General features: G+C 42.3%; 1 protein-coding gene across 1 annotated transcript; it reads left to right on the top strand.

The window, feature by feature from the left end:
- The first annotated feature begins 744 nt into the window (after positions 1–744).
- LOC143298546 (uncharacterized) lies at positions 745–13,265 on the top strand. The gene is made up of 7 exons (XM_076611415.1): positions 745–1,337; positions 6,277–6,356; positions 7,201–7,307; positions 8,058–8,130; positions 9,197–9,258; positions 10,335–10,410; positions 11,137–13,265. The coding sequence occupies exons 1-7, from the start codon at positions 1,048–1,050 to the stop codon at positions 11,349–11,351; spliced, it is 903 nt and encodes a 300-aa protein (XP_076467530.1). The 5' UTR covers positions 745–1,047; the 3' UTR covers positions 11,352–13,265.
- The last annotated feature ends 3,937 nt before the right edge of the window (positions 13,266–17,202 follow it).

The raw sequence follows: 17,202 nt of genomic DNA, 5'->3' as shown, positions 1-17,202 counted from the left end.
CAAAGGGTGGATACTGGAGGATAGGGGTGCGTGTCCATAAATATTTGTTTATTTATCTAATATTCATATTTTGAAAAATTCGTGATCGATGGGGGGTGTTGGTCGGATGGAAGAATAAAATATGAAATGGGAAGCAACTCTTGAAATTAGTTGAACATTAATATCAAAGCTGAGTTATTTTCCTTCAAATGCACGTACGCACAGCACAAAACTTCATGACAAAGTTTCACAGTCTAGAATTTAATGTGGAAATTCACAGATAAATACTTTTGAAATAGGTTTTATCTATTTATTTATTTATTTATTTATTTGTTTGTTTGTTTGTTTGTTTGTTTTTATTATGTGGAAATATTTCATCATTATGATTACCTTTATCATCCTTCTTTTAAGTTATCGCTTTTCTTTATGGACTGTTACTACGGACATTTTGCATTTCCATAGCATTACAGTTATCAGTTCATTAGGAATTATAATTATGAACACTCTTTCTCATGTCATTAGAAGTCGGTAGTACTAGTACGTATTAGTGGTAGCAGTGGTAGCGTTCTTGTTCCAGTTACACCATTTGAAACACTCTGTGTCACTACCTTTTCCTGAGATAATTGATAATTACTTCCTAGTGCATTTTGTCCGCGTTGAGAGAGATAGAGAGAGATTTGTGGGTGAGGGAGGAAGGGGGAGGGGGCACAACATCGCGCATGTGCATAGACAGAGGGCTTAGTTCCCTTTCCTTGTCTTCCGGCTGGTTCGGTTGCCTGGCGAAAGTAAACACGCAGGCGACGACTCAACAGCCCTTCAACTGTTCGATCTGTGAAAAGGTATCAACCCCTACTTCTTGCTGTCCGCGTTATAGCAAAACAGGAGAGCCATGCGTACTTCCTGTCGAGTTCGATCAGTACATTGTGTGCCCGAAGCGACAGAAAACGAATAAACGACAATCGCGTGGTCTCCAGCGGGAAAGTTTTGAGTCAGAGCGATACATAGATTCGCTCCACAGCGGGCACAGAGAGAGAGAGACTTCGGCCAGAATTCGGAGAGAGTACAAACATGGCGACGGGTCACGTTTTACCCGGGTATGGTGATCCCATTTCCAGACTACGACGTGTCCAGTCTGCAGGATATCCATTAGGCAAACGAACGTTGCTGAAGATCGCACAGGAAACTCGTCTCGAACAGACTGAAATGGACGCAATCCGGCAGAACGCCCGGCGTCTATGGTCGTACAAGGACTGCCACGAAACAACCTACGATGACCAGTACGCCGAGAGGCCGGCTGACGGGCTGGTGACCGTGAGGCCTACCTCACCAACCCGCCGAAACAAACCTCACCCGCTTCCGTGAGTCGTGTGTGTGTGTGTGTGTGTGTGTGTGTGTGTGTGTGCTTTAGCATCTGTATGTATCTGTGTAAGAATGACTATTCAATCAAACCAATCCTAAACACTTTATTAATTCACATGAAAATTTATATGAGTAATCACAGGCTCATTATGAATACAAACACAATGTGATCATGCACACCATACAAAGATATTAAACCTAATCAAATAAGAATCCACAATAGTTGTTGATGATTTAAAAAAGACCACCCCCATCCCCACCCACACAACACACCCACACACAACACACACACACACACACACACACACACACACACACACACACACACACACACACACACACACACACACACACACACACACACACACACACACACACACACACACACACACACACACACACACACAGTATTATTCAGTTATTCTGAAAGAAAAAAAGGAAGAAAACATCAATATCATGACAAGTACTGCCAGAATTCATATATCAGAATCATCTCCATATATTTACAGATGGATCTGTTCCTGATGACAAAAATGCTGGTGCGGCTTTCTATATTCCTGCCTTCAAAGTTGAAAAATCTTACTTTATTGGGTAACATCTTTCCATATTCACAGCTGAATTAATTGCTGTTATACAAGCTCTGAACTACTAAATGCACCATCAAATAGTTTTCTAGAAAATAGCATTCTTTGTTGATTCCAAATCAGTACTTTATGCTCTGGAATTATTTAGCCTTGAAACAAGACCTGACTTAGTTATTGAGACAAATCATTTGGTACATTGTTTGATGATTGAAGGGACTGAGGTCAGTTTTTGTTGGGTGCCTTCTCATGTGGGCATTCATGGCACTGAAGCTGCTGATAAAGCAGCTAAAAGAGGAGCACAAGATTCAGAAAAATCAACAAAAATACATGTCCGTCTTTCCATAAAAGAGGCATACACTTTGTTAGAAAAATCAGCATGGGGTCAATTTCATAACTGATAGAAGGAAAAGTTTTTAAAACATAAAGGAACATTATTCCCCGAGAATGTTATTAAAGAAAAGATACTGAATCCATCAGCTTGCTATACAAGATTAATAACCTCTACTTTCGTCCATATAAAACGTGGTGCGCTGAAGACAAAGTATATAGTAAAAATGTTACATGGATCTGTGGTAAGCAGTTCAGCTTGCATCATTGTTTGTTTCACTGTCAGCAGTTATGTACCTTCGCTTGCCCAGGTATTTGAAAGAGAATAACTATTCTGCAGATGATTTTTGGAAAATTATTTCTGACAAGGTTCTTATGGTCGAACTTTCACAGGCATTAGTTCATAGCCCTATTTCTTCATTCCTTTAATGTGCTTCAGAATTGTGTTAATGGTTTCTGATTATTATTCTCAAGGCCTGACTAAGCGTGTTGGGTTATGCTGCTGGTCAGGCGTCTGCTTGGTAGATGTGGTGTAGCGTATATGGATTTGTCCGAACACAGTGACGCCTCCTTGAGCTACTGAAACTGAAACTGATTATTATTATCATTATTGAAATGTTACTGTTAAATGTAACTGCATGTTAGTTGTACATTTTTTGGTAGTTTTCTACCTTTCCTTTTCTGTTCCCCCCCAGCACCACCACCCCCACCCCCCTCCATTTTAAAATTTTTTTAATCATCTGATATCACTGATAGTGAAAAGATGCTAAACTAAAGAATGAACACACACATGCGCGCGCGCGCGCGCACACACACACACACACACACACACACACAGACATACACACACACACACTCACACACACACACAACACACAGAGACAGAGATTTCGGCAATAAAGTGTTGCACATCAGTATGTACAATAAAAACATCCATCAAATACTTACATATTTGTGAAACACACACACACACACACACACACACACACACACACACACACACACACACACACACACACACACACACACACACCATATATGATTTGCTAACAGAGCGAGTAAATTACTATTAAACACAGCATATGTGTATGTACAAGTGCATTATGTACACCAGCATATATGGACACATACTTACATACTGACTGTTTAGCTATCCTGGTGTTATATATATATATATATATATATATATAGAGAGAGAGAGAGAGAGAGAGAGAGAGAGAGAGAGAGAGAGAGATCCCTTTATGTTGTGTTTCTCTGGTCTTGGTTATTATTCTTAAGAAGAAACAAAAAAATTCCATTCCATGTCAAAGTCTGGAAAAACAACAACAACAAAACAAAAAGGCTGACAGCAGAAAAAAACTGTTGTGATATTATACCAAGAGGTGACAGAGAATGACTGCAGCAGGAAAACAATCCTTGCTATCCACATGTGACACAAGGGCTGAGCACGCAATGCAGTTAATCTTGCCCTCCAGCGGAGCATACTGAACTGGCAGATTAGTTCTATGCTAATCCTTAAACCTGTACCTCCAGGGGCTGTGCACGCAGATTGTAAATACTTATTGGATTAGGGGTTAATCAATGTGTACTGGGGGTCAGATATGGAAACAGGTGGTGACTGTTGATAAAACATGTGTGCACAAGCTTTTACCTGTTTGGCTGGATCAACCAAGGCTAACTGACCATAAGTGGTCTCAGCCTTTTTTGGAAAGGCAGAGAGAGAGAGAGAGAGAGGGAGATGCTGTTCATGTGCGTGCTTACATCGTTCGTTCTTTAGTTTAGCATCTTTTCACTATCAGTGATATTAGACGTTACAACAACAACAACAACAACAACAACAAAAAAAGGGGGTGGGGGGTTGGGGGTGGGTGGGTGGGTGGGTGGGTGAAGGGAGTGGGGGTGGGGGTGGGGGGGCAGGGAATAGGAAAGCAGAAAAGGTAGAAAACTACCAAAAAAATGCATAACTAACATGCAATTACATTTAACAGTAACAATTCAGTCATAATAAGGATAATAATCAGAATCCATTAACACAATTAATTCTGAAGTACATTAAAGGAATGTAGAAATAGGGCTATGAACTTATGCTTGTGAAAGTTCGACCATAAGAACCTCGTCAGAAATAACTTTCCAAAAATCATCTGCAGAATAATTATTCTCTTTGAAATACTTTAGCAAGAGAAACAAACAATGATGCAAGCTGAACTGCTTACCACAGATGCATGTAACATTTTTACTATACTTTGTCTTCAGTGCATCAAGTTTTATATGGAAGAAAGTAGAGGTTATTAATCTTGTATGGCATGTATGCATGAATGTGTGTATACTTCGATATGCCTTGAACATGTATATACAGTTCAGTTATTAGTTGTTTTTCATGTTTTTGTTCTTTTATTTGTAATCCTCCAAGGGGTGAAAGGAAATCAAATCTTGAAGTGAGTGTGTGTGTGTGTGTGTGTGTGTGTGTGTGTGTGTGTGTGTGTGTCTAATGTGTACATTTTTCTGTCTTTCTGTCTGTCAGTGTCAGTCTGTCTCTGTTTCTGTCTGTCTCTTTCTCTGTTGCAGTTGTAGTGTTGCAACAGTAAGTAAAAAAAACAAACAAAAAAACAACAAAACAAAATAAAACAAAACAAAAAAAACTCAGATGGCACTACCCAATACTTTCAGCATCATAAGACATTAATTAAGAGGTCATTCTGATAATGTCCAACAATTTGACAGTCACAAAGCTTTCTTGGGTGTTATCCCTGCATGCTTTTTCAATCTCTAACATGTGCTATGTTTAGTGAAGGCCTTATACAAGCTCACTGCTCAGAACATATCGTAAAAACTCCAAACCATATTGCTTAAATTAGCTATATTTTTTTGGCTCAAAAAGTTCCAAATTTTTTAAGATCTTTGTCTCACCTACAGTCTTGGCCTGCCCTATCTTGTCTTGCATTCTGTCACCACATCCCCCAGTCACCCACCTGTCCATCCAACATCAAACACTTGTACATTTCATGATTCATTGTGAGTACAGTACACCATCAGGTTGTGGTGATGGTCTTGTCAGTGAGTTCGGTCCAGCCAGTGTTCCTCTGACAATTCAGCTCCTTCCTATGTATTCATTGTCAATACCAAAACAAAAATGTCTGTTTCCCTTCAGTTTGTTTAGAGTGAACATTTCCAGTGTGTGTGTGTGTGTGTGTGTGTGTGTGTGTGTGTGTGTGTGTGTGTGTGGTGAATGCATTCTTTAAATGTTAAAAGAATCAAGTAAACAAATGAACAAATGACAATACAAGAAAAAAAAAGAAGAAGAAAATAAGGAAGAAAGAAACCATGGCAACAAACAAAAGGAAGAAAATAAGAGTTACTGGTTAGTCAGTTGTGAGACAAGAAATGTGCCTTAAAGTATAATTGTAAAGCCATTAATTCAGATAAGAAGAATTGTCGACACATTTGTGTTCCACAGACATGGCAGACCAGTACAAAGCAATGGAGTCATTCATTAGATTCTACAGATACCATGATAGAACTATCAGGGCGAGGGTGCTTTGAAATGTGAATACTGTTCAAATACAAGTAACATTTTCATGTAAAAACTTTCATTTATCACTTGGGACAGATTGATACTAGATACATGGAAAAATAGTTAGAATGATTACCTTTTCTAAACACAGTGAACAAGAAAAAATGTAATTATAGAGAGTCTGAAGTAGAGACAGAGAGAGGGAGGCTGACAGACAGACAGACAGACAGACAGATCAACATGACAGAGAGACAACCACATAGAGACTGACAGGGATGGAGATGTGGACAAATATAGAAGTAACTGACAGAAAGATGTGTCTGTACATTGTCACCACAGACACAGTAAAGTGTGTGTGTGTGTGTGTGTGTGTGTGTGTGTGTGTGTGTGTGTGTGTGTGTGTGTGTGTGTGTGTGTGTGTGTGTGTGTGTGTGTGTGTGTGTGTGTGTGTGTGTGTAAAACTATCTGTCTTTCTGTCTGTGTCTGTGTCTATGTGTCTGTTTCTGTGTGTTGCAGGGTGTTCCTGACCAATCGTCTCCACTACATCCCTGGGTATCAGAATGCAGACACCACAGTGGGCAAAGATGCTTACAAAGGTAACAGGCACACTTATGCATCTGTCTATCTATCTATCTATCTATCTATATAATGGTGGAAAAATGAATCCCCTAATTGTCAAGCTGCTCCTATGTCTTGGAACTATAAGAGAGAAAACCAGAAGCAGTGAGGGACTGCTGAAGATAAGTGACAGGACTTCGCTGAACAAAAAACGGTGGCCAAAGGCAATGAAAGCATATGTGTGTACCCGGCCCTGCACATCTAAGGTGGGGATTTACTGATGATTTTTGTCCTTTGTTCGTTATGACTTAATGAAAATGTGTGTATGTTATTTGCAGTGTTACTAGTAACTGTTCTTGGTGTGACATGTATGTGACTTAAGTGATCGTGGTGTGACTTACACTTCACTAACTGATCATGGTTTTTTACGTAAATGTGACTGACTGATTATGGTGTGACATACATGTGACTGACTGATCATGGTGTGACATACATGTGACTGACTGATCATGGTGTGACATACATGTGACTAATTATGGTGTGACATACATGAGACTAATTATGGTGTGACGTAATGTGACTAATTATGGTGTGATATACATGTGACTGTCTGATCATGGTGTGACATACATGTGACTGACTGATCATGGTGTGACATACATGTGACTAATTATGGTGTGACATACATGTGACTGACTGATCATGGTGTGACTGACTGATCATGGTGTGACATACATGTGACTGATCATAGTGTGACATACATGTGATGACTGATCATGGTGTGACATACATGTGACTGTCTGATCATGGTGTGACATACATGTGACTGACTGATCATGGTGTGACATACATGTGACTGACTGATCATTGTGTGGTGCACAGTGGATGCCAGTGTACTGCCGGAGGAAAGAGAGCAGAGAACATCAGTCCGCAAGAAGTACATCGGACGTCCTGACAGTGCCATGGTCAGCCCCTACAGAGATCCTTTTGTAAGTCTGTGTGTGTGTGTCTTCATTGCTGCCTCCTTCTGTTTGTCAGCTTTTGTTTTTTTCATTTTCTGTACATTTTTGTATGTTTGACTGTCCACCATTCTGCACTCTCTGTGTGTTTGCTTGTGTATGTGTGTGTATTGGTCGGTCTGTCAGTATGCATGTGTGCAAAAGACAGAGATACAGACAGGCAGAGAGACACAAAATGATTGAGCTTAAGTGTAAGGTTTCATATACATGTATCTGTCTGACACAGTGCATTTGTGTGTATGTGTGGAGAGACACGGGGGTGGGGGGAGGGGTGCAGGGGGGGTTTCAGGACTGGAGGGGGCAGATGTTTGCATGTATTCATATATATATATATATATATATATATATATATATATGCATCCATTTCTGTCTTTATGTGTGTGTGAGTGTGTGAGTGTGTGTGTGTGTGTGTGTGTGCATGCAACGTGTGTGTGTGCATGTGTGTGTGTGTGTGTGTGTGTGCGTCCACGCATGTTCATGCCTACTCTTATGCATCAGTGTACATGTTTGCACATGCATGCTTGTGTGTCAGCATCTAGGACACACATGCACAAAAAACTGTGCTCAGAATAGCTGTGTAATATATACTTCATCATCAACATCAAGCTCACAGCTAGCGTGTATGACGGGTTTTCCTATAGTTTCTCCCATTCCCAGTGCACCTTGATTATGTGTTTATTGATTCATAACTGCAAATCAGAATCAGAATTCTCTGTACAGGGAGTCAGAGATCACCTGGATGACCGATCTGCCCAGGCCGCTGAGGCATGGCTGAAGATAGCGGATGACAAAGGTACAGTAACATAATAAAACCAAAATTGATTTTCATTCTGTTTTGGGGACTAGATTTGCTGACTGTACATGAACCTTTTACAGAGATGGTAGTACCACTTATCTCTGACTATAAAGTGTTTAATTCTCAGGCTTTTCAGCCAGCCAGCACAAATCAAGGACAGGCTGACATTGCATGGATGAAATGAGTCACAACCTCTTGTATTTCTTTTAATAGTCAAATGGTGGGGAAAGGGGACAGAGGAAGGGTCAACATTTAACCCCTTCAATGGTGCACACTCTGCAATTGTAAGTCCCCACAGAAAAGGCAAGATGGGTTTGTCATGTACAGGTACCAGAGGAAGTGAAGGCGAGTTTGACCCAGGAATCCTCAGCCTGGTTTCTCTCTCTCAGTATTATGCGTGTATTAATTACTTGTACATTACTGCTGTTGTTTCTGCTGCTGCTAATGATTCTTCTACTGCTAATACTTCTGCTGCTATTGCTGCTGCTACTGTTGCTGCTGCTGCTGCTTCTGCTACAACTATCATCACAACAATCACCACAACAACCCCAGTCATAAATATATAGGTGATGTTAACTGCGATGATGACAGTGTCAAAAAGAAAAATAGGCTTATTGTCATCAGCAGAGGCAGAATATCTAACAGAAGTTATAATGGTAGTAGTAGCAATTGTGGCTGCAGTTGCAGCAGTTGTACTTACTTTTATCAGCGCACAAAAATTTGTGATTACTATCATTAGCTGAAATGGTTATGTTGTATTGTTTCCATTCATGAAAATGAAATTGTAAAAAAAACCAACCAGCATTAATTGAAACATTTGTGTGCATTCTCTATACTGTTTGTCTGCTTTACCTGTATCATTCTTCCTTACTTTCTTTACCTCAGTCTGTACGTATGTGCCACAATAAAGAAAAGAAATGTTTTTGTATTCTTCCTTTGGTTTTCTTTTTCATGAGCAAGCAAGCAAATATACAAACAAAAAACACATTTGTTCTTTCCATCATACTTTTATCTATTTCACATTTTCAAACAGTGTAACTGCATGGTTGTCTGTCTCTTTCAGACCGCGGTAATGTGATGCATGTCATAGAAAAGTACAAAGCTGCTGAAGGTGCCCGCTGTCAGGTATCATCTTTCAATATATGTCTGTCTGTTTTCTTCTTCTTGTCTCGAACTGTTCCATTCTTTGAACTGACTGTAAAAAAAAAAAGAAGAAAAAAAAAGAAAGGAACACAAAAAATTGACAGTTCTTATGTTTCATTACGCTTACAACCAGCGTGGATCTTCATGGATAAATCACTCTCTATCTCTCATAACTTTGAATGAAGAAATCATTAAAGCTTAACAAAAAACAACAAAAAACAAACAAACAAACAAAAAATCCTTTTGCATAAAGAAGTTGCTAAAAATTGCAACTTTAAATCATGAGTGAGACAATGCTCTTGCATGAAATGTATACTTTTATGATGAGACTTTCTCTCTCGCTTTGTATCGCCCTCTCTGTAACCAGGCAATGTACCTAAATGTTTGAAAAGACAACACTATTATTCCTGGGCTTAAAAAAAAGCCCCTTTGAGAAACAAGGAAATATTACGTTTCTTGATAGTTGACAGTTGAACATAATCCACCAGACATAGAAATGGGGCGACTTTACTGAGATATGTTTTTTCTAGTTTTGAAAATATCTTGTCTGTAAACATGTCTTGTCCCTTACATTTTCATTCATGATTTGCAGTTGTATCAAATGGACATTCTTTGGGTGGGTTTTTTTTTTTTTAATCTCTTTCATTGTGTTTGTGTTTCTGTTTGTCAGTCTTCTCTCTCACTCTCTCTCCAGCTCGCTCTGTGTCTATGTATATGTCTCTTTCTCTGTCTTTGTTTGTCCCTCTGTTTCACTCTTTCATTAGCTTTTCCTTTTTACTTAAGTTCTTTCATAAGTTTTTCTTATGTGAGTACAACACTTCCTCCCTCCTCTCCTTTGTCCTGTCCATGCATAAACACACACACACACACAACACACACAAACACACACACTCACACACACACAACACACACACACACACACACACACACACACAACACACACAAACACAACACACACACACACACACACACTGTTATTCACCAGTAGTGTGAACAGACTGTGGCTAAGGAGGCACTGTGTACAAAAGCATGGTGTTTTGTGGTGTGACTGTGAGCAGAAGGCAGGGATCAGTCCTAGACCAGCCACGGCCTACCCCTCCACGCACCGCTGGATGCGCTATGCTGGGGCCAAGGGTGAGTGGCATGGGGCTGTGAAGGATTTTATTTTATTTTATTTTATTTTATTTTATTTTATTTTTTTCTCAAGGCCTGACTAAGCGCGTTGGGTTACGCTGCTGGCCAGGCACCTGCTTGGCAGATGTGGTGTAGCGTATATGGATTTGTCCGAACGCAGTGACGCCTCCTTGAGCTACTGATGCTGATACCGATACTGTGAAGTATCATGTGGTTTGGGAAGGAAGGAAGAGGTGTGACTGGTATTACGGTTGTCAGTATGGCTTCTTTCTCTGTGTGTTAGGGGGTGTGATGGTGGTGAGTGCTGTACATATGTGTGGTGTGTGTGTGTGTGTGTGTGTGTGTGTGTGTGTGTGTTATGTGTGTGTGTGTATGTGTGTGTGTGTGTGTGTCTTGTGTGTGTGTGTGCGTGTACCTGTGTGTGTGTGTGAGAGAGAGAGATAGAGAGAGAGAGAGGCAGAGACAGAGAGAGAGAGACACACACACAGACACACAGAGAGAAAGGAATTAATGCAATTATCTCAGAGTTGTACAGTAAATGAACAATGCCTCTTCTCTCTCTTGGTGCGGGGAGGAGGGTGGGAATGAAAGAAAAGAAAAAAGAGAAAGAGAGGTAGGGGGGCAGGGAGAGAAGAAAGAAATGGACCAAAATGTGACATGAAATATATGTTTTTCATATATATGTATGTACACATCATCATCATATTCCATTTCATGGGTGGACAGAGGCAGATGCTGTGGGGAGGATCGTTCAGATGATTGACTCAGACCCTGACAAGGGCTACGCAGCCCCTGAACCCGCCCCCACCCTGCTCTCACTGCGCAGACGTGACATTGCTGCCACCGCCAACGTCCGCATCCAGCGGCCCAAGCCCAGCCGTGGGGATTTCTTGATGCACCCCGACTGGCCCCCATCCATCTACCATCACAGGATCCCTTAAAGGGCCCCCAGCCCTGGTCCCTTCTTATGTTTTATCATTGTTTTGTGTATACAGTTGACTCGGTGACTTTCATATTAATTTTCTGGTTTTCATATGTTATAGCTTCTGTTTTGGTCATTTACAGGGTTTTCCTGGAGGTTTACTATTTATATATATATATATAGAGAGAGAGATATAGATATATATATGTATATATTACCTGAGTGAATTGTGTATAGGTATTTTGATTAGACACATCTTTTGGTGTGCATCAACATAATCTCATGCAGCTACAATCAGGTGAAGTGAAGGCAAGCTTTATGTCAGTACAGGATGTGAGAAACAATGAGATGAAATTTGGTTGTGTTCAATCTTTTCTCCACTATACCATGGAGTCATGAAAACATAAAACAGTGGTCACTTGCAGAGAACCCAGAGGTAGAAACACATGAGTGTGTGTGCGTGTGTGTGTGTGTGTGATCTGAAAAGCACACTTTACTACACAGGTGGAAACATGTGTGGCTGAAGCACACTATGCTACAGTGGTAGGAAGATATATATATATATATATATGTGATTTGAAGTTCATTTTGCTACAGAAGCAGAAATATGTATGTGTATTTGATCTGAAGTGCACTTTGCTACAGAGGTAGACGTTTGTGTGTGATCTAAAGTGCTCTTTGCTACAGAGGTAGAAACGTGTGTATGATCTGAAGTGCATTTTGCTGCAGAGGTAGAAACATGTGTTTGTAATCTGAAGCTTTCTTTGCTACAGAGGCAGAAACATGTATTATGATCTGAAGCACACTTTGCTACAGAGGTGGAAACTTGTGTCATTTGAAGCGCACTTCGCTACAGAGGTAGAAACACATGAAGTATGGATGACATTTTGTTTGGACCTTTTTTTTGTTTTTCTGCTGACTGGCAACAGATTGTAGTCAATCAAAAGATGGTACTTACTGTTGTAGCAACTTGGATCTGGATGGTCTGTTGAAAAAGCCATAGATAATGCTGGCCATATCATTTGGCCAGTTTTTATGTCCCTCGGGTCTTCCATTCTCTGTTACTTTGCAGACTTAAAGCGGGAGAACCATGTAAGGCGATGATTATAGTTGATTGCTTTGGTTCCAGTCATAGATGGTCTTCTTTTTCCACAATCTGCAATGATTCTTTTTTCTTTTTTTTTTTTTTTGATGAAAGAAACAAACATGTGGTGGTGGTTGTGTTGAAACATGCTGCAGATCTCTAAGCTTGTTGTTGTTGTTGATAAATCTGGTTTTGATTTTACTGTTGTTACTGTCAGTCCCAGACCTATTTGGTCCTTCGCTGAACAACTATCACTCAATCATTAATAAGATTTTGTAGTCATTCAACAGCATTAATGAACATCTCCATGCTTATTTGTTGATTATTGACATTTCTGGATTATTGGTTTTTGGAATGTTGTAATCTGTTGCCCAACTATACAGAAGGCAAAGTTAGCACAGTAACAACGACATTTAACAGTATTTTTATTTACATTCATTTCCTTGTGTATATTCCATTATCCATAGGAATATTCTTGGGTCATAAATAACAGGAACGTGAACTGAATGTTGCAATTAGCATGCAGTTTATGGCACTATACTTCTTCATTTAGTTTCACAAATCATATCATTGGTGGTGTACATTTTTAGGAGAACATGAACACACATTCTGTTATATTTCCTTGGTTTGGTATTGCTCTTATGGAACATGAAAATTATTAACATTCGCCCACAAATGAATTTTTTTTTCATACTTTGTAATGTACACATAATTGGTGTCTGTGTCTATAAAATATACTGGACTGTTCTCTGCGACATACTTTCAGGCAGCAGAACTGAAACACACAATGTACCAGTTGAAATAGAAGAAAATAATCTCTAGGGAAAATGAGAGAAAATAAAATATCCAATGGTGTATCTTATGTATTGTTTTTCAAAAAGTTGACATGAGACACACACACACACACACACACACACACACACACACACAGAGAGAGAGAGAGAGAGAGAGTCTTCATATAGTTGATTTTTCTCCAATCTTGCTGAAAGCTTTTTCAACCATCACAGAGAGAGAGAGAGAGAGATCTTCAGACAGTTGATTTTACTTGAGACAGCTGATATTTTTTCTGTGTGCTGAAAGCTTTTTGAGCCATTAGAGAGAGAGAGATAATGATAATAACATATATGTATATATATAGTACCTATGTGGCGCAAACTCGCCATATAATGGGCTCCAAGCACCTCACATGAAACAATACATATACAATAGTGCATAATATCATGGCATTGCACGTGAAAAAACACACATTATGTGTGTATCTATACACCAAGACAATACTACAAATTGCACATGTGAACAATCACAAACACACACACACACACACACGCACGCGCTCATGCACACACACACACACACATACACGCACACATACAAGACAAAAAATGCCCTATACACGTACACACGTGCACACACTTACTCGGGCACACACACACACACACACACACTCACTCGCACAAACACCCACCCACAGACACACACACACTACATGATGATTCCAGTAGAGGGCAAAGTGGGGTGGGTAGGAGGATGACAAATGCAGACAATTAGCTATGCTTCATCACACCCAAAGGCCTGTTTGAAATGGTGGGTTTTCAAGTCTGTTCTGAAAGAGGATAGCGTTGGTAAGTGACTCGGATCCAGAGGAAGAGAATTCCAGACAGAAGATGCTTGATTCTGAAAGGCTCTTCGGCAAATGTCTTTGAAGAAGGGACTCGAGTAAGCTTTTCAGCAGAAGTCATGAGAGAACTTGAACGGGGAGGGTTGTAAGTATAAAGGGCAGAAGATAAGTAAGATGGGAGAGATCCTTCAAAGTGGTGATAACCCAATATGGCAATTTTGTATTGAATTCTATTTTGGATAGGTAACCAGTGAAGCTGACATAAGAGGGGGGTAACGTGATCCTTTTTTGACTTTCTGAAAATGATAGAGAGAGATAGGGTTTGCATACAGATCTTTTATATCCAATCAGCTGACAGTTGATTTCAAGAAGCACTGGGATAAAACACCAGCCCTAGTATCAGCTGCTACTCCTCCTTCTGGCACTACCACCACTACGTTGTAACACTTTCTTGTAAAACCAGATTTCTCTGTTTGACATTGGAGATGGGCAGGGCCGCTTTTTTTTTCTGTCCTCGGGTATACTTGTTTCACTGTCAAAGCACTATAAAGACTTCTCTGCACATTATTTGGCCAGAAACAAGCCTGCTGTTGCTACAGGTTCTGTTACGTGCATGCTGCACACATGATCTTGGTTTATTTTCTTTTCAGATTGAGGGACCCAGACCACAACTCACTATGCAGTGTCTGGAGCAAGTTGTGGGGAACAAACAGTGGGGAACAAACAGTGGGGAGCAGACAGTGGGGAACAAACAGTGGGGAGCAAACAGTGGGGAGCAAACAGTGGGGAACAAACAGTGGGGAGCAAACAGTGGGGGAGCAAACAGTGGGGAGCAAACAGTGGGGAGCAAACAGTGGGGAGCAAACAGTGGCGAACAAACAGTGGGGAGCAGACAGTGGGGAACAAACAGTGGGGAGCAAACAGTGGGGAACAAACAGTGGGGAGCAAACAGTGGGGAGCAGACAGTGGGGAACAAACAGTGGGGAGCAGACAGTGGGGAACAAACAGTGGGGAGCAAACAGTGGGGAGCAGACAGTGGGGAACAAACAGTGGGGAACAAACAGTGGGGAGCAGACAGAGGGGGAACAAACAGTGGGGAGCAAACGGTGGAGAACAAACAGTGGGGAGCAGAGGGGGAACAAACAGTGGGAAGCAAACAGTGGGGAGCAGACAGTGGGGAACAAACAGTGGGGAGCAGACAGTGGGGAACAAACAGTGGGGAGCAGAGGGGGAACAAACAGTGGGGAGCAGACAGTGGGGAACAAACAGTGGGGAGCAGACAGTGGGAAGCAGACAGTGGGGAGCAAACAGTGGGGAGCAGACAGTGGGGAGCAGACAGTGGGGAACAAACAGTGGGGAGCAAACAGTGGGGAGCAGACAGTGGGGAGCAGACAGTGGGGAACAAACAGTGGGGAGCAAACAGTGGGGAGCAGACAGTGGGGAACAAACAGTGGGGAGTAAACAGTGGGGAGCAAACAGTGGGGAGCAGACAGTGGGGAACAGACAGTGGGGAACAAACAGTGGGGAGCAGACAGAGGGGGAACAAACAGTGGGGAGCAAACGGTGGAGAACAAACAGTGGGGAGCAGAGGGGGAACAAACAGTGGGAAGCAAACAGTGGGGAGCAGACAGTGGGGAGCAAACAGTGGGGAACACACAGTGGGGAACACACAGTGGGGAGCAGAGGGGGAACAGACAGTGGGGAACAAACAGTGGGGAGCAGACAGTGGGAAGCAGACAGTGGGGAGCAAACAGTGGGGAGCAGACAGTGGGGAGCAGACAGTGGGGAACAAACAGTGGGGAGCAAACAGTGGGGAGCAGACAGTGGGGAACAAACAGTGGGGAGCAGACAGTGGGGAACAAACAGTGGGGAGCAGACAGTGGGGAACAATCAGTGGGGAGCAAACAGTGGGGAGCAGACAGTGGGGAACAAACAGTGGGGAGCAGAGGGGGAACAAACAGTGGGGAGCAAACAGTGGGGAGCAGACAGTGGGGAACAGACAGTGGGGAGCAAACAGTGGGGAGCAGACAGTGGGGAACAGACAGTGGGGAGCAAACAGTGGGGAGCAGACAGAGGGGAGCAGACAGTGGGGAACAGACAGTGGGGAGCAAACAGTGGGGAGCAGACAGTGGGGAGCAAACAGTGGGGAACAAACAGTGGAGAGCAAACAGTGGGGAACAAACAGTGGGGAGCAAACAGTGGGGAGCAGAGGGGGAACAAACAGTGGGAAGCAAACAGTGGGGAGCAGACAGTGGGGAGCAAACAGTGGGGAACAAACAGTGGGGAGCAAACGGTGGGGAACAAACAGTGGGGAGCAGAGGGGGAACAAACAGTGGGAAGCAAACAGTGGGGAGCAGACAGTGGGGAACAAACAGTGGGGAGCAGACAGTGGGGAACAAACAGTGGGGGAGCAAACAGTGGGGAGCAAACAGTGGGGAGTAAACAGTGGGGAGCAGACAGTGGGGAACAAACAGTGGGGAGCAGACAGTGGGGAACAAACAGTAACAAACAGTGGGGAACGAACAGTGGGGAGCAGACAGTGGGGAGCTAACAGTGGGGAACAAACAGTGGGGGAGCAAACAGTGGGGAACAAACAGTGGGGAGCAGACAGTGGGGAACAAACAGTGGGGAACAAACAGTGGGGAGCAGAGGGGGAACAAACAGTGGGGAGCAGACAGTGGGGAACAAACAGTGGGGAGCAAACAGTGGGGAACAAACAGTGGGGAACAAACAGTGGGGAGCAGAGGGGGAACAAACAGTGGGGAGCAAACAGTGGGGAGCAAACAGTGGGGAGCAAACAGTGGGGAGTAAACAGTGGGGAGCAGACAGTGGGGAACAAACAGTGGGGAGCAGACAGTGGGGAACAAACAGTAACAAACAGTGGGGAACAAACAGTGGGGAACAAACAGTGGGGAGCAGACAGTGGGGAGCAAACAGTGGGGAACAAACAGTGGGGAGCAAACAGTGGGGAACAAACAGTGGGGAGCAGACAGTGGGGAGCAAACAGTGGGGAGCAAACAGTGGGGAACAAACAGTGGGGAGCAAACAGTGGGGAGCAGACACTCTCCTCCATATGCGATTTGAACTCAGGTCCCTTTGCTTCCTTGTCGAGCATTTCCTTCACAAGGGCGCAGCACTTCATCACGCAACCATTATATTCAGTACTAG

The sequence above is a fragment of the Babylonia areolata genome, chromosome 24 (assembly GCF_041734735.1).
Source record: "Babylonia areolata isolate BAREFJ2019XMU chromosome 24, ASM4173473v1, whole genome shotgun sequence".
NCBI lineage: Eukaryota > Metazoa > Mollusca > Gastropoda > Neogastropoda > Buccinidae > Babylonia > Babylonia areolata.
The sequence above is the reverse complement of the archived record's forward strand: the minus strand, read 5'-3'. Positions and strand labels throughout refer to the sequence as shown.